The 18,034-nt window shown below is 42.4% G+C and overlaps 1 protein-coding gene across 4 annotated transcripts in view; it reads left to right on the top strand.

Annotated features, from left to right (window-relative positions):
- Positions 1–18,034, top strand: part of osbp2b (oxysterol binding protein 2b) — a 52,010-nt gene that overhangs the window by 65 nt on the left and 33,911 nt on the right. Inside the window, exons 1-3 of one of the 4 annotated variants that reach the window (XM_040155235.1) lie at positions 49–179; positions 1,029–1,418; positions 7,642–7,850. In XM_040155235.1, the coding sequence (XP_040011169.1) occupies positions 1,261–1,418; positions 7,642–7,850 (367 nt within the window). In that variant the 5' untranslated portion in view covers positions 49–179; positions 1,029–1,260. Of the gene's footprint in view, positions 1–48; positions 180–1,028; positions 1,419–7,641; positions 7,851–18,034 lie in introns of those variants that run through there. The other 3 variants (XM_040155234.1, XM_040155236.1, XM_040155237.1) reach the window with 3 other exon arrangements.

Raw genomic sequence — 18,034 nt, 5'->3', positions numbered from 1 at the left:
CTTTAACGTGCACGCTTCATTGTAGACGATCATCTGGTGATCTTCCCAACGTAATAACTGACCTACCTTCATTTAAGTTGGCAGTGAGATAATGACAATCGCCGAAATACAAACTAATCGATTCATTAATTCAACCGCATGACGGTTCTTCAGGTCATCTCGCCCAACTTTCCTTGTGGGTAAATGCGACCACATTAACCTGTTACGGATCCCAGGAGCAAGAGTTTGTTGCTGGGCCATTACTGATCCCCCGATCGCTTTATCGACTGCTCTGATTGTCAGTCTGTTTGTGGTCATTGTTATTAAACAATATTTCATATGGGGATATGCACCATACGATCACAGTTTAAACTAAATAACGAAGTTTCTGAAGGTTTTGACATAGGATCCCTTCTACAGGACAGTTTTAAGATTAATGCAGGAAACTACCAATAATCAATCAGCAGGCAATGGCCGAGGGGCACTTGTGGCCCGTGGAGGTCTGGGGCCTTGTGGGTAATCCAGACGTGGATCCCACTGACCATGTAGTTCATCGCCTGAGCCCCAACGTTGCCCGATATCGTAATGAAGTCAGGTTTTTTTTTTTTTTTTCTACCGCTGAATGAAGTGAACGGGAGCCAGAGGCTTGTTACTACTTTGCTCTGATACCAGTGGGCGTCTTTTATGCGTGTCCGTGTTTGCTCCGGCCTGCGCCGCGTCTGTCTGCTCACCTGACCAGTATCAGGTCTGAGATCCGCGGCCCGAAACCGCATGTCAAATGTTTAGGGATGTTTAGATAACAACATCACGTGGTGCAGGTCCGGCTCATAGAGCGGAATGGGTAGAGCGGTCATTCCGATTCAAACACAGACTACATGACGGGCCGGGTTAGCGGCCGCTCCCTCCTAAAGTGACGGCCATAAACTCTGTATCTCCGTCGTCATGGAAATCATTGCTGGTTTGGCGACGGCCCGATCAGATTATGTGGAGGCCATGTAATTGAATTTCCTTTCTATCCACTGCAGCTCTGTGCTCTGAATCCTCTGCAGTCTGCATCAGCAAAGTGTCTTGGCATCACTTCTCGTCTTTCCTCCGGTGTCCGTTCCGGCGTCATGTGAAGGGGGTCCACGGCGGTCCATGTCGCCCTAGACCCGACACTCCTCCGTCGAGCTCCGCCGTCACTGCCGACGTCCTCGCCCCGTTAGTCCCGGTGGGGTAGCGTCCCTGTCCCAGCTGTCCCCGGTTTATCCTGCGCCCTTTCGGCGTGCGGCGTAGCGGAGGATGAGCGAGCAAGGGAAGGGCTCGGCATCCGCCTCTGCCGCGGCCCCGGCACCGGGGTCGGACACGTACAAAGGCTGGCTTTTTAAGTGGACCAACTACTTGAAAGGATACCAGCGGCGATGGTTTGTCCTCAGCAATGGCCTGCTCTCATATTACAGGTAAATTCCGCAGACGCGGAGTGCAACATTTCCCAAAATCAAGGCGCACAGCCGAGTCATATTTATATGTCGGTGCATCATTACAGCTGGCTGCCCCAGCTGGCTAGCGGCGGGCTAAAGCTGTGTGTTTACTTCAAGCTGACAGTGAGAAAACACAGGCGTTTTACTTTGACCGACCACGGGTTGCATAACGGCACCGACACGGAGAGACGTTTATAGAGCAGCGATAGCATCGAGGCTTTCTGACTCAGTAAAGTGACAGAAATGTGGCCACAGCAAGTACCGACGTTAGCTAGAAAACTGAGCTAGCCCGCTAGCCTGAGTCGTTGGACTGCTGACAGCTGAAGATCCAGCTGTCCGCCCCTCAGGGACACTAACGCGACAACAGGCACTACTCCTTTAAAGTGTAGTCAATAAACTGGACCTTCTAATTGTTTCTTTTTAAGCCCTCGAGGTCACTGTTTCACAAATGTATTCATTCAGTGCATTAGCAAACGTCCCGGGCTGCGCAGTGTGATCACTCTAACGAGATAATGTTTCCGGAGACGGTCGCTGTCATTATCAGTCTGTCTTCGGTCTGATCACACAGTTGCAAGCTGTGAGCTGAGGCTGGCTCTACAACAGCCTGACACCTGTGGCTCAGGTGCTTCGTGCAAGGGAGTCATGTTTCCACAGGTGTGGGTGTGCAGGCACAACATGGAAACACTGAATGGATCATAAAGCATGTCCAATCGCTGGGAGACAGATATTCAGTCCTTCACACATTCAGTTTACTTCAATACAGAAGTCTCCTGTATATTGTTCATGAAAGTCTAATTAGATTGTATTTATTTATAAACAAGTCTTGTCTCTGAATGTCTAAAACAAATCTAAACAACCAACATCAGCTTTTTCATTTTCAGTCTAATGTTAATACAGCCTTGCTAGCAGGTGAATTAACTGTCACATGGTCCAGTCTGAGGAAATTCAATCTTAACAGTGGGAACAGTATGTGTGACAGGATAAGCTCAACTTTAAGGTTCACTTTTTTTCCATTTACAGAGCTTTAACCTGAGCCAGCTTCATTCACTGATGAAGACAGTGAGATGCAGTTGAGAGCTCTGAGAAAGCTATGAGTGGGCCTCTGAATTGTGATTATTTTGTCATGCAAGAGGTTGACTCTTGTCATTGTTTTCACTGCATGGCTCTTGCATGTTTGACCAGCTTGCTCGCTACCACTTGACGGCTTTTGTCAACATTGAAATGATCTGCTCTGTAGCTTTCTAGGTCACACTGCCCTTTGTGCACATTTACCAATTTAAACCTACCATGGATTCTTGTTATGTTTAGTTCCAAAGTGTCTCTCTTGCCAAGAAAATCTATTAATGAATAGACTGAACATTTGGAGCTTTTGCACTATGGGATTTGCATGAAGCAATTAATGATGCCTCACCGGGAGGCCGTGAACCACCTGTGTATATGCATGGTCCACATGAAAGAAGAGATGGTGCATTTGTTGCAAAAGTTGTTCACCCTGTCTGACCCAGTTTTCCTAATTAAATGATTCACAGCAGAATGAAGATGCACCCACCTTCCTGTGCTAAAAGTACTAATAGTCAAAGCTGAGACTGTGAAGTTTAAACGCCTTCACAAATCGGAAATGACTTAAAAGAAAAACCCTCTAACTACTAGCCTAATGTGTTAATGCAAACTATAGTTGATTCCAGGAATAAAAATAATGTGACACTAAGCTGATCCCTGTAGGAAAATTGTCTTTTCAAGTTTCATCTTTCACTGAGAGGATAGATTGCAAAATCGGCTATGAAGCAGGCAGGGGTTCACTGCCTTATTTAAACTAAAGGCTTAAAAGGCTCTTCTTCAGGGTGATTTCTTGTTGGTATGATGTTATGAGTCTGGGTCCCGTGACTGCAAGGCAAATTTTTGACTCACGATGCTTCCCTGACGCTCCCGCAGTCATAAATGCAATCTTCAATGGTATAAATTTTCAGATTGGATAGAGAACATTTTTAACTGAGTGTGCCTGCAGAAAAATGTGATCAAAACCACAGTCTGAGGCCATTTCATTCCTGGCTACAGTCTTGCCCAACACTCTGGTGTTACACTTTCTCAAGCAGCCTGATTGCCTTCTGTTGTCAGCAAAGCGTTATTTGACACAGAGGTATGGTAGCCAAAGGCCTACTCCTGCCTGCACTCGCAGTGAAAGGAAAGATGCACGTTGCCTCTGAACTCTATTAATAGTCCATTATGTTATAAGGCGACTGCTGTCCCCGAGGTAAAGGTAGCCCGTCGACATCTGAGCACAGAGGCAGTGAAGCGCATGAGTTGTCTCCTCCACTAATGTCTTCCCGGCAGACCCAATGTGTGTGTCTGACTTCAGGCTTTGTGTGCCTCCATGTGTGCCTTCTCTGGCCGACTATCTGCACTTCTGTTTTGAGTCAAGTAAAAGGGAAACAGTCAGACAAATGTGACAACATGTTAATTATTGTGTCTTCATTGTATGTCAAGTGATAATTGTGTTGATTCTCAGATGTACACATTTATGTTCCTTTTATACAATTATAAGATGAATACACAGAGAAATGAGCCTTACAGCTCGCTATTTTAATAATACTTAAGTTTACAATTGCTGTTTTTACACTAATATTTTCAGTGACTTTAGCGTGTTTGAAGTTGAAACATTGTAAGAAACATGTTGGCCCCTATTCTAAGAAAGATCAGTGTATGATATGATTGACTGGAAAAAATGTTCATAACAGACTGAGCTCTATCATACGATATGCACTTTAAAGCCCAGACAACTTACTGTATGTCACATCAGAGGTAGCTCAGCATGCATCGATCAGTTGTTTGATTTGGAGTGTTCAATATTTGTTTGCCCTTTTTAAAATGCCAGTTTATATGTCTGATAAATCAATAGAGACTGACTGCTAATTAGAGGTCTAGCCAGGGAAATAAGGGATCACCTCCATTCCCAAGGCCTGCTGTTGTCAACGCAAAGGCCTACTTCTCTAACTTGTAGCTGAGAAGCCAAAGGGCAGTGGAGGACCATAATCAATGCTTTGACTCCGTGGACAAACTGACACACTCAGCACTCAGCCTGTTCAGTTGTAATGAGTTTTATAGAGATTCAACATCGCACTTGTTATTGATTACTTCTGGCTCTGACACTGCAAGGCTGACTCTCTTCTCTTCCACGTCAGCCTTTTGCCTTGTCTCTTCTAGTTTAAATCACCCAAAGAGCCTCATTGTGCTGTTCTCACCAGGATATGTGACAAGATCTATGCCCTCCCTCTCTCGCTGAACTTCTTTCATTTTTAATTTCTTAATTGACTTTAGCTTCCAGTTTTAATACTCTCCACACTACCTGCTCACCTCTTAAAGTAAATCTGGCTTGGTGCTTGAGGGAAGATTACAGGGCATGAAAGCTGTGAGTGGTATTGAAGCTGCTGTATCAGTGAATCCGGCCTTGCCTTTCATAGTAGACTAGGCCCGCCGCGTTTTCTTCTCAGCTGCGGGAGAGTAACTAGATAGTATCAATTTAAGTGCTCAGTGGGGGCTTGACACCGTTCGTGTCCCTTTGGAGAGTCAGGTTATGGTGTTACTGCTGGCACGCTCAGCTTCTGGGGGAAAGGAGGTGGTGAGCTAGCCAACGTTGGGCCCAGCTGCAGGGTAAAGCCTGGCCTCGGCCATGTTTACAAGCCTGGCACATCAGCAGAGTGACTGGACCAAGAGATGTGGATGCTGTGATCTAATCTTGTTAATGGGCTCTTCGTTGGTCTTAGCACCGGGCTAATGTGTGTGTGTGTATGTAAAAGTGTCTCTGTGTGTGTGCCTGTCCGGTTGGTCTTTTTGTTTTTATGTGAGGGTGAGAGCAGCAGAGTGACGTTAGAGAGAGCAAGGAGTCGGGCCGCATTTCTCACCATCTCATTGTCTTCGTGTTTCAGAAGGTCATGTCATGATGTTCATGTTGCAGTATCATTGCTTTGGTTTTTTTCTCTTATGTTTCCTCTCTGTCTTCAGCTCGGCACGTTCCGCAGCGTTTCTCTGGCTCTCTCCCTCCATGTCTTGTGATATTTCAGCCCCCAGCCACAACAAAACCTATCTACATTCTCATGCTCTGGGTACTGTGTCATATTTCCTCTGCCCGTCTGTGCATGTCTCCTCATGCTTATGGCTGTCTGTTGTATGTTGTTCACTGGTTGTTGTTCTGTCATTACATGCTCCAGATCGGTGGATTTGTGTTTTATGAGGATGTGTGCACAGGGGACTGACAGGTAAAGCACTGCAATTCTCTCCTGGCTCAGTGGAACACGCAGGACTCTCCCTCATGCCCTTAGCTGCCCCCTCTCACCTTCGCCCCCTGCCCTATTAGAGCCTTAATGCCCCTGTAGCCCTTATCTCTCTTTCCCAGCTTTGGTAGTTTCCTTGACTGAATAAAATTCGTGGCCTTTGCATGGCCTCACCTCCCCACAGGGCCGAAGTGATTTTGCATGGATCTCATCTTACTCATCAGATGCACATTCAGTTTGTTGACCCACTTAGAGCCAGGACTCTGCAGCTGAACTCCGCTGGGCGAGGTTGGAAACTGGGCTGTGCAGCATCTCTGCCCGCCCTCCTCATGGCTTCGCATGGCCCCAGCATGGTCTTGTCTGCACAACTGATGTGCACCGAGTGCCAGCAGAAGAGTGGTACACTGAAGCATTGTTCTGTATTGGCATCATAACAAGACTTGACTTCAGCCAGTAGTGGCAGTGGGAGGGAAGTCACTGCCTGGAAGAACTTATAAATACACTTCAACCCCTGGCTTAACTGGGAGGCAGCCACCTTGTCTGTGTCAACTGAGACTGGAGCTGCTGTAGAGCTTAATGCTGCTGAGAGGCAGCTGCTCATAGCGGTGAAGGCTAACTGAGAATGGATAACTGGATGTTAGCACCCACAGACAAATCCAGATGATTGCATGACTGCATGCTTCAAAGTGGCTGTTTCCAAGCGTATGGACGGGCAATCGTGACATGGAGGGCTGAAGATTTGTTCTATCTGAAGCAAGCGCAGCATCTGAGTTTGCTGATTAGTTTATGCCCTCTGGTTATAGGTGTTAATCAGCAAAATCAGCTGTCTTTTGCTGGAATGAAAACCTGCATACACTCAGCTCTCTGAGGGACATGATGGCCCATCCCTGCCCCGCAGCTTAGCTCGTCTAACTGTGACAGAATGTCAGACAGCCCACTTTCCAACACAGAACTGTAAATGTAATGTTTCTCTTGAATCTTCTGTTTTTCAGTTAATCAAATTAGTTGTAGTAATGGAATTCTAACAAGAACCTCATTTAAAAACTTGTCAGGCTGTAGACTAACTTGCTTATAATTATGCTACGTAATAAATTCCACTGTATTTGTCCGTTTTGGAAGATTTGCAACCCCACATTTTTTTGATTTACTGGAAATGTATTATAAACCTATGCATGCTATGTATATTTTTGTGTAAGACTTAAGCAGTGCAATTATGCACAGACACATACAACACTCTGTTGCCCTTCTTTGTTCTAATCTCTTACCCGGCTGCTTTGGCTCTCTCTCCCCTGCTATCTCTCTGTCATTTTTTTTTTACCACCTCTCACACTCTGTTCTCTCTTTGTTCCCACTGTTATTCATTGTTTGGTTTTGTTCACTACACAGGCTTGGAGCCAGACAATGGCCTTGTTATCTAGAGTAATGTGGCCCACTGAATGTGCAACAGTTGGTCTTAGTGGAGGCTACACAGAGTGCCCACAATTCCACACACGCACAACAGGGCAGGCAGGTCATGCTGAGCAAATTAGAAGTTCAAACTATCCTGTATGTCCACATTAGCTAATGCAGGTTTAGGTCTCATCAATGAATGTGCTTCAGGGATGGTGTGTATTCAGTCAAATGAACAGATACTACTGCCACTACTGCCTGGCTACTGCCTGGTGACTCCTGACATGATCACTGTGGCAGTCCTCTACCCCTCCCTGCCTCCCTGCTTGTGCTTATTGAGTTGCACTATCCTACCTACAACTTAGCTGAATTATACTACTACTTTGCAATTATATATTTATGAATGGAGTGGTTTTTGGACAAATACTGTGAGCGATGACGTTTAACTCATGTCCAAGACCAGTTCTTCAGCTCTTTCTTGTCTGCCTGTCCTTCTCTCGCTCTGTCTTTCTCTGTCTTTCTTTCTGCCTGGCATTTTATTGCAGGACGCAGGCGGAGATGGCCCATACATGTCGTGGAACAATCAACTTGGCGACAGCACACATCGACACAGAGGACGCCTGCAATATTGTCCTGAGCAGTGGCGGCCGCACTTACCACCTGAAGGCTAGCACAGAAGTGGAGCGGCAGAGATGGGTCACAGCACTGGAGTTGGCCAAAGCCAAAGCCATCCGCATGATGAACGATCAGTCTGGTAAGGGCAGCTGAAGCAGGCAGCTACTTATTTGGAAAACTTAAGCAGCATGACATGCCTTTTATTGTGGAAGTTCAAGCTGCAAGAGTATAATGCACCCATGAGTAACTGGTGCAAGATGTTAGTGGTAAGAATCCAACTTTGATAAATAAAGGCTGGGTCGATACAGTCTGAGCAAACACAGAAGAGTGTGTTTTTCTTCTGAACTGAATTGTTAGTTCAGTCAAGATCCCTGCTGGTGAAAGGTGTATTCAGTACTGATACAACACATTCAGCGTGGTTCTCAGACCTGCCTAAAAATTTGTATATATTTGATTTCCCTCTAGCCACTGGTCTCCAGTGTCTCCTGGCATTTGATATTCAGCACAGCCGGTGTTTCAGCTCACACCCTCCTTCTTTAATGTAATTCAGATTCCAGTCTGAGCCAGGAGAGGGCAGCGCTGACTGCTCAGTTGAATTGGAAAACAAACTGGAGTAGGCTAACGGTACCGTGAGAACTGAGCTTCCATTCATCCTCCTCCTGACAACAGAACACTCTCCTTTCCAAGACTTATTCTTGTATGGTTCTCTTAGGTGTTGCTGGTCAAAGGCTGTGGGAAAAGCCTGGGAAGACCGTTTTCTTCACGTTTCACCCTGGCATCATCCCAAAGCCTCTGTGTCCCAGTCTTTTGTAGACAGGGTCTACATAGACTAAGACAGGCTATATATTCCTCTGGCCTCTGTTTGAAAGTCAGATCACTAAATATAAACTGGCAGAGAATGTGAGTGCTTTTTAGCTTATGACTTCCAGTAAGCAGGAGAGGAATGCTTGTATACTTGTATTTTGAAATGGCTATTGAACAGGCCACAGTATTTGTGTGTTTTCTTCCTTTTAAAGAAAACAGTGTGTCTGTTTGAAATGTAGTGAAGTTAAGAGCTGCCTTAGTTGAGATAGTTTTAACATCTCAACTAAGTTTGCAAAAGCCACAGTATAATTGGTTTTGCTATGCGATGCTATTAAAATGAAGCATATGTCAAAAGCTCACTAGTTTTTGGATGATAGTAAAACACAAGAATATAAGTTATTATGAAAAAGGTCCATTTATCAGACTACAGTATAACCATGTTTTCACTCCAATATAACTTTTCATTAAAATAGAGAAGGTCAGTTATAACATTTTTTATATATATTCATTCCTCAAGCTGTCAGTTACCATTTGTCTGTTTGCTCATTGGCCGGATAAGTTTGCCTCAACGCTATGCCCTGAGGTAACCTCTTGTACTTACCTGTTGTTTTGCATGTGTGATCAACATGTTTGTGTGAAGAATTGTTGCCATTCACTTTTGAATGAGGTGTATTTACTCACGAGTCTGTCGCTGACTCAACAGTTATTTTTTTTATCCCACCATTCTCAGTAAACTGTTGACATTTAGTGTGGGTCAAGCTCCAAAAAACGTTGGATACTATGACTCCCATAGTGCAACTCACTGGGGTCTTTCATCAGACCCTCCCTGCCACCTACATTGTCGGAGGAGGATTTAAAAGAATATGAGAAGAGGGACACTATGGGATTCTGTCTACAGAAAATTAAATATCTGCGAATGCCGCTGCTACTGAGAATAATGCTTTAATATGTCAGGGAATATTTTGTTATAGCTTATCAAAATTAAATTTATGGATGATTTTGCCTTCAGGCTCTTTCAGAGCAGCTCATTCTTTGTCCATGGTGTTAGACAAACATGGATCAGTGACAGGGTGCCTACATTCATTATCCTGCCCTCCCCTCTCTGTCAGTGGAACAAAGAGCTCCTATCAATCTCCTCAAGAGAGCACAGTGTAAACTGTGGGCACATCATGTGTATCATGTGTATTCCTGTTCTGACTTGACTATCAAGTCTCTCTTTGTCCATAAGCTATGCGATTCTTTCTGTGTAAAACTGACTTTAGCCTTGAATTAGTGACTTGAATTTCTCATTAGTAGGTACTGGTGTCGCATCTACAGCCTTTCCATTTATAAGCCCTCTCGTCTAAATTACCTGTCCTTCCATGAATGAATCTTGTTTTAATTTAGCCTTAGATTGGATTTCCAACAGCTTCCTGAAGCTATTCATTAGTCTGAGGCATATACATTCAGCAGGTGGCAGTGTTTCCCCTCACTTCAACATGACTTTTCTTATTTTGCCTGCCTTTTTCCCCTCACTGCTTGTGAAAGTGGGATCACAGCCAACTGAATCGCTTTTTCCAGTGATGGCTTGAATTTGCAAGCCTGACATGCACTCCAATTTTAATTTTACACAGGTAAAAATTTGCTTAGAAGTTGAAATTTAGTATAAACTGGAAAGCTTTAGTGGAAATTGATGGACAAAATGAGAAATTCATAGATGCCGGAACCATTCATCCAATCAGTGGTTTCTCTGGGTCTAGCTGAGTTCAGGCAGATGCAGCTGAGGCAGGCAGGAGGGTAACAGCACCTGACCCTGATGTGCCTGGCATGCAAGCTGATGTGTATCTTGAGTTCTTGAACAGAACTTGAACAGTGCATTGATCTGCATCTCCATTTGATCAGTAGGCCAATCTTACAGTCCTTGGGTGAGGTTTTACTTAAACTGACTCTGGTCATGTGTTAGAGAAAACTGGTAGTCACATGATTTACCTCGCAGGGGTTGAATTATTACAGATATTTACATTCATCTTCTTGCTTGTGTCATTTTTTGTCCCATTGTTTTCCTGTATTTTTTTACAGTTTTAAGTTGACATCTTCTCCCTTAACAGTAACAGGTAGGGCTCTGGCCATGGTCCTGAAACAGTACAGATTTCAATGAGGACGATGTGAGTACAGATTAGGAAAGGCTCCTTAAACATGCTTCAGTTGCCCCCCCCCCTTCTCTCTCCCTATCTCTTGGTCCGGACTGCCCCCCGCCCACCCATATTCGCTCCGGTACTCGCTCTTTCTTTCTCCTCCAGTCTCCCTCTCAAGTGCTGTCTGGTTTTCCCGCCCCTCCCTCTTTCTCCCTCTCTTTCCCCTTCTGTCTCAGTAAGCCGTTTACTCTGCTTTTCTTCCGGCAGGATTTTAGTTCTGAATGGAATGAGCTTCTGCTTTGTCCAACTCTCCCCTCTTCACCCGTTTCTTTTGCTTAAAACGTTGCTTTTGTCCTGCAAAGTCTGGGGAAAAAATAGAAACAGGATAAAGCAGAGTCTCCTTGTAAGTACGCGGCTTTTTTCCAGTTATGTTGTGCTCAGGAATGTGCCTGTGTGTGTGTGTGTGTGTGTGTGTGTGTGTGTGTGTGTGTGTGTGTGTGTGTGTGTGTGTGTGCGTGTGCGTGTGTGTGTGCGTGCATACATGTGTATCTGGTTAAAATGATTAGATGTTGCTGTCTTATTATTATCTATCATATGAGTGTATTTTGGCTTATTTAAAGTGGATAAATCAAGAGTATCTGTACTTTCAATGCCACACAGATGCTATATACTGTACAGTAGACATTTGCCAGTGAAACTGTTAAAGTGAATTTAGAAGAAAGACAGAAACTGGGGGATTATTTATGAAATAAGGAAGTAACTTGTTAAAAAAAATGTTTTTCGCCATCAGCAGAAAATAGAAAACATCCAGTCTGAATTCATTTAGTAATGTATATTGTTTTTCTCTTTTGTACACATTTTGCATTGTGAGAGGGTGATTGGATCTTTCTGGGCAGCAGACTCAGATTGTAGGACAGAATATTTAATGTATGTGTAACTATTATTACACAAGTCCATAAGGCATATAAATTCAGACAATGTTTAATGTAACTGTAGCATCTTTTCCATCAATGAATTAATGATTCACAAATTATTTCAATGATTTATCAATAAAGTGAAAAATATTATCTGATGATAGATTCTATAAAATGAAGTCTGTTACACTCTGTTGACTGTTATGGAAAATATTCACTCCTAATCTGTTAATCAAGTGTTTTATCAACTTAAAATAAGCAGTGTCTTAAATTACTTTTAATTTGCTATATTGGGCCTATATAATACATATTTATATGGTTTTAATTCATCTGTAGCTGTTACATTTGCAATTGGACCAATCAGGTGTGACGTGCTTCAGTGTGAGCTCGTGAAAATATGTTAAGAAATGACAGATGGCATGCTTATCATCCTCATCGAGTAGTTCTGCAGTGGCTATGTATCGAATCACTTGTCCTTGTTTGCCTTGGATGTAAAAGCGTGTGCCGGCAGAGGTCGATTTGCTGGATCTGCTCAGTCCCCACTGACAAGTGAGATGGAGACAAAGAGATCAGTCAGATTAAATCTCGTAACATAACAGACATCGCTGCCAGATTAAACCAAGCTCCTAACAGAGATCATAAACACCGTGGCTGTCCAAGTAGTTAACCAGCCAAAAATTATGGTCTGGGTGCTTTTTTTGTCATGTGTTTCAGCCATATTTAACTTCTTTCTGTCCCTGGAATCTGTTGTGAATGCAAAAGGAAAGTGTCCCTCTGAAGTCAAACCTTTTGCTGTTTCACAATGGATCTGATTTTTCTGTATGAACTGCACGTCAAACCCAGCACTGTTGACCATGCCTACAAATCGATCTTGGAGTTACACGCCACCCGCTTCCTCTCCCACTGGCCTGCCTTGCATGTTGAATTTCCATTGTGTCTATGTTGTTGTTGTCCTTCTTTACAGTATATTCTAAACAACAGAAACTAATCAAAACCATTGTCCTGTTTCTACTGGGCTTTATGCCTGTTTTCTGACTTAAAGCTTCTTGGCATTTTCCCACCTACATCGAAAGCTTCAACTCCTCTCTCACCTCTCTTTTTTGCTTTTCTTCCTATCATTATATTTTGAGAGAACACAGGGCAAACAGTGCCTCTTTAGCCAAGGTATGTTTAATGGACTTTAAAACATCCCAACAGTAGGTCGTTGCTATCTAGGAATGGATAGTCTAGGAATGGCACTTCCCTCTCATGTTAATACATTAAAGAGAGCTTTCTTGGCTAAGACCATACACACTACACTGGCACAAGCACATGTGCCAACTGCTGTGTTAAAGCACCCTCTTCCTGCTGTTATGTCGCAGAAGTGATTTGAGATTTTACAATGGATGTTTTAATCACAACCCCATTCAGATCAACTTTTAAAGGTGCTATATCTAGGTTTTTGCTATCGCTACATAGCCAACGTTAGCATTAACAGCTGTTTACTCACCAGTCTAGAAGACACATGTGAGCTCAGCATCAAACGTCATTCTTTAACTTGCCAAGAGCTGCGGTGGAAAGCAACGGCAGTTTTGCTTCTATTTCTATCACTTCTTTTCTTGTACTGAAATTAGGATACTAACCAGGTAGCCCCAGGCCGTCCCGTTCCGTAATACCACTTTGATAGTGAGTCACTGTAGCATTCAGCCTGCCCTCTGTTCAACATGAGAGGATGAAGAAGTAGCGCTGCCCAGAGGGCGTAGTCTAATCTCTTGTAGTGCAAACGCAACGATGGCTGAAGCTCTTGGCAAGTTACTATTAGGCCACTCACCACCACCACCAGCTCCCGGCATTATTCAACAAAAGTTTAAGAAACATTTTAATCTAGTTTTTCTGATTAAAAATCTAGTCTTGTTCGCTGATTTTTAATTTTTGTGTCTTTTAAGCTTTGAGCTTGAGTATAAAGCTGTCGCTATCTTTGATGTGGACAGTTACCATGGTGATAGGTGTTGTTCTCATCTGTCGTAAGGTTAGTGGAAAAAGCATTGTCTACCTACTTAAACTAGACTGTAATGGTTCACTTACATTAACTACTGTTGACAGCATGACAGGAAAGCATTAGAACAATGGCAGCCAGGGAATCAGCGATGCCAACAAGTATTCAAAAAGATTGATTAGATGAAATGTTATGTGATAGCTGTTAATTCTTTTTTTTTTTTTTTTTTTTTTCTGTTTTAGTTTAACTTTAAGAATGCCGTCGGCATTGATGGCACCTGTTTTTTCAGTCAACATTTAGATCAGGTGTTGATTGGACCAAAACTATCAGAATATAGTTGTAAATAACGGGAATTATCCTTTAAAGAGAGGCCACATGTTTGAGAACAGAATATTATGATCTATTTGTTTTCCTTTCTGCTTGCATGTACGTGTGTGTGTGTGTGTGTGTGTGTGTGTGTGTGTGTGTGTGTGTGTGTGTGTGTGTGTGTGTGTGTGTGTGTCTTCATATGATTTTGTGTGTGGGAGTCTAAGCTACATAATTAGGTTTGAATATTGTGCTTGTATTAGTCTCCCCTTTTGTTTCTTACATGGGTGTTTTGGTATTAGACCATTGTTAACTCAGTTTATTGGATCTATAAATTATGTTAATCGTGACTCCATACAGTCAGTGGACAGTGCTATTGACGCACTGTATTGTTACAAAATCCACACTACATTACTGGTATTATTGTTCTGCCCTTTGTTGTACCAGGATTTGTCTGCTCTGTATGGCTCTGTACGGCACAAGTGTGTACAGTGACCTGCTGTATGCTGCATGAAACCTGAATTCATTTTTAAGCTGACATTGTGTCCCAGTCGACACACACATGTACTCTCTGCCGCTTTTCTGCTTCATCAGCAGCGAGGAGAAGTTGAGAAATTTGAGAACGCTGATACAGGCAGGTCATTAAAATATGAATTAGTTGAACACAATGCAAGATGGTCAGCTAGGACAATAGTGGTTCAGTAATCAGGTTCAGTTTTCCATTTTCCTCCCTTTTCATCCGCTTAGTGGATTTCTGTGTTGTGACACCTCTTTTTCCCTGGTCAGGTGAAGCTGTTTGTGCCAACTTCTGGTCTTTTCTCCAGAGTCAGCTCCTGAGTGTTTTACTCACAGCACTACAATCTAACACAGTGGGTTTGATATTGTTTTGCTGTTTTTTAAAGGCCAGCACTGTGGGAAGCCCAGTTCTCTGTGAACACTATGAATTTAAAGTTGTTCGTCTGGCATTTCATGCTAAGGGCTGTGAGAGATGAAAACAACAGTCACAGTTTTTCAATGAAGTATTACTTTCATCCAAGCTCTTGGTTCAGTACAGTAAACATGTTGACAGAATAGTTGAGTTTGATAACTTAATCATATTGGTGGCACACTGTTTCATTTTTGTTTGTACCCATTGTAGTCTTCTCAGTGTTAAAATAGTCGACTTGTCTGTGGCTTACAGACTCCCTTTAACTAATGGTGAAGAAGATTCGAAAAGTATCAGAAAAGAGGGCGAATTGAAAAGAGGTTTTCACAAGATTTTTTGCTCTACTTTAGATCAGGGTTGGTAGCAGCCTGCTTCACGCGGCATCAGTCATAGGATTGGAAAAGACCTTTCTACTTTTGGTCTCCATGGCTGCTGGCATTTTCACTATCTCTTTGTGTAAAACTGTACATAATGGATACCGGATGAAAACGTTGCTCGCACTACAGTTGGCGCCAAGTTTGGCTTGATGATAAGGAATGTAGGACTGATGGAGGAGTTGCCACACTGGTGGGTGAAGACAGGTGACGTGAAGCAGGTTTGTAGGCACAGCAGGGATGATTCCGTTTATTCAGTTCACAAAATAATACTTGGTACATGGTTCATTATTATTATCACAATATTTTGAGAAATGTGTTTTCCAACATTTTTGTTTTTAAAAATGTGATCTGATCTTCATCTCGGTTGTTTAGGGGTTAGGGTTTGTTAAAAAGACACAGTGTTATATTTGGGGGTACAAAGAAAATTATAGGAACACCTGGACCTCATGTCATTCATGAAACACAGTGGAGGGAGCATTGTGGTCTGGGGACTTTGCTGGCCCAGCATCTGGACAAGGTGCAGCCTCTGATGAGTTTCTAATCGTTTTGTAAAATTGTACAGGAAAATATAGAGGTATCTGTTTTTTCTGCTAATGACTCACACTAGCACAGAAACATGCCTGCTATAGCAGGTTTTGCCTGCTTAAATTTTGCTATTTGGAAAGTCAGAGTTCTGACCTTAAGCCTATTAAACTGTAAGAGACATCCAACAAATATCGCTTAAACTATTCTTTAATGAGCAGTGTGGCTCAAAATACTGCTCATTCCCGCAGCTCTGTTCAGCAGCCATGGAAGCATTTGGCTGAGCTTTATCACTTCCTAAATGTAAAACTCACATACTTTTTAAAATCTAGGGCTGTTGGTGCTTAAGCAAGATCTTCAGTCAGGAATAGAAAAAAGTACAATTTTACACTTATTTTTGTTTGTATATTTTATTTCATTTTATTATTTTATTTTACAAGTCATGCAGTCAAGGATATAAAGGCGATTTTCAAGTGTTTTATGTAACATATCTGAGAAGCACATGATATGTCAGAAATTATGTTGTCATGGTGTCTGTCTATCTGTGTGCAGTAGACACATTGTTATAAGATAAGATTTGTGTTCTATGAAGTAGATTGTCTGTTCAAATTAAGTATCTGCATTTGCGTATGAATGAGAAAAAGAATACTTCCACATGCTTCAGGACACGTGTAGCAGTATTTTTAAAGACTCCTGAAACATCAAAATCTTAAAATATGAAACTCACAGAGGTATTTTAGTATTTGGTGTGCCAGCACCAACAGCTGCCATGCAAAGATGCTACTTGGATTTGAGTTTATCTGTCCGCGATGACTAAGTGCATGCAGGGCTGGATGATTCATTGCCGCAGCGTATTGAGAGTCATCTGTAATTTCACACTGCTGCGTTGGGCATTCACATGAAGTGTTTTGACTGTTTTAGATTACTATACCATCAAGTTGATGCACAGTCCTCTTACTATAAGCCAGCACAGTCTGATGTAGGAAGCAATTACTCTTAACTCCTGCATTTGTGGTTAATTAAAAGATCTTCCACTGCCTTTGGATAAGCGGGTTATTATCATGACAGGAGGAGCCCATTAGGAGACCTCAGTTTTGGTTTGTATTTCACTGCAGTTGATTTTTGTCTTTCTGGTTCTTCCATGCGACTCGTCTTCTGTTGTCTCAGTGGCAGTGAGGCAGCAGAGTGTCTAGCATAATGTTGTCTTTTGCCATAGATAAATAACATTTAAATGACTGCAGGAATGGACACATCCTAATGTTTTTAATGGTCTCATATTTAGAATGTGACTTCTAAAATGTCATTTAACATGAGTTTTTTCCCACCAAGAAACAGTTCTCTCCCCTAAACTGAGCTGTTTTACTGGTTTTGATGAGCTCAGCACGTGTGCATTCAGGCTGTGGGGAGTTTTTTGGGTTCATGGTTCTTATTGCAGTAATTGGCTTGATGAGACTGTAACTCGTGTTCTTTAAACACCCTCTTTTCTTTTGGTTTGTCTTTCAGACGGTTTGACCTTCAACTGTCTCTCCACCATTAAATAAACAGTGAAATGTGGAGTTGAAATTCTGCTTAACCTTGGGATTTTAAAAAATGTGACGTTTGGAGCAACTTAGATTTTTAAAAAACTTTATCTCCCATGGAGATTACGACTAATGACTGAAAAAAATATAAAAGAAAGAACAGACTTTTTAAACAACTTAAAAATACATTTTAAAAAAATGGTATATTTCAGAGATGATAAAATTCTCATGATAAAATGAGCAGTTATATCACACAAAGCCTGCTATTTTCACCAGCCAGATTTGCTCTCTTTGTATTGTTAAATTTACTGTAGTGAAGAAAAGAAATGATGAAGGTCAAGTATGATATTAATTGAGGTTTCATGCTTCATCGCCTCCTCAAACATTCCCCGGGACATTTAGGCAATGTTATTTATGAACAGTGTAGTAGTCTTTCCCCGTCAGCACTTCGCTCTGCTCACTTTTAGTCCAAAGCGGCCCTCCACTGTTACCGTGTTTTTTTTTTTTTTTCTTTACTGGAATCAGATATTTTACAGAATCACTGAAACAAAGATATTACAATGGACAGGCTTCATGTGATATTGAAGCAGTGTTTTTAATCAAGGGGGGAGCTCAGCATAGTGTTGCGCTAATTTGCACAGCTTTTGTTGTGTAATTAATCCATGATGCTACCCGTGGAGGAAGGAACTGATGTTGCATCTTGAAGCAGTCACAGTCTATGCTTTTCTTGAAGCCATGGTCCAGTGATATCCATAGTATTACGGATAAATTTAAGGTGTTTTCAGTGTAAGAATAGATTTGTGATTAGGGACAGGCTTATATTTATGTTTGACGTTGCATCCAGGTGTAGGGTGTCCTGGCTAACT

The sequence above is a fragment of the Xiphias gladius genome, chromosome 19, assembly GCF_016859285.1.
Source record: "Xiphias gladius isolate SHS-SW01 ecotype Sanya breed wild chromosome 19, ASM1685928v1, whole genome shotgun sequence".
NCBI lineage: Eukaryota > Metazoa > Chordata > Actinopteri > Istiophoriformes > Xiphiidae > Xiphias > Xiphias gladius.
The sequence above is the reverse complement of the archived record's forward strand: the minus strand, read 5'-3'. Positions and strand labels throughout refer to the sequence as shown.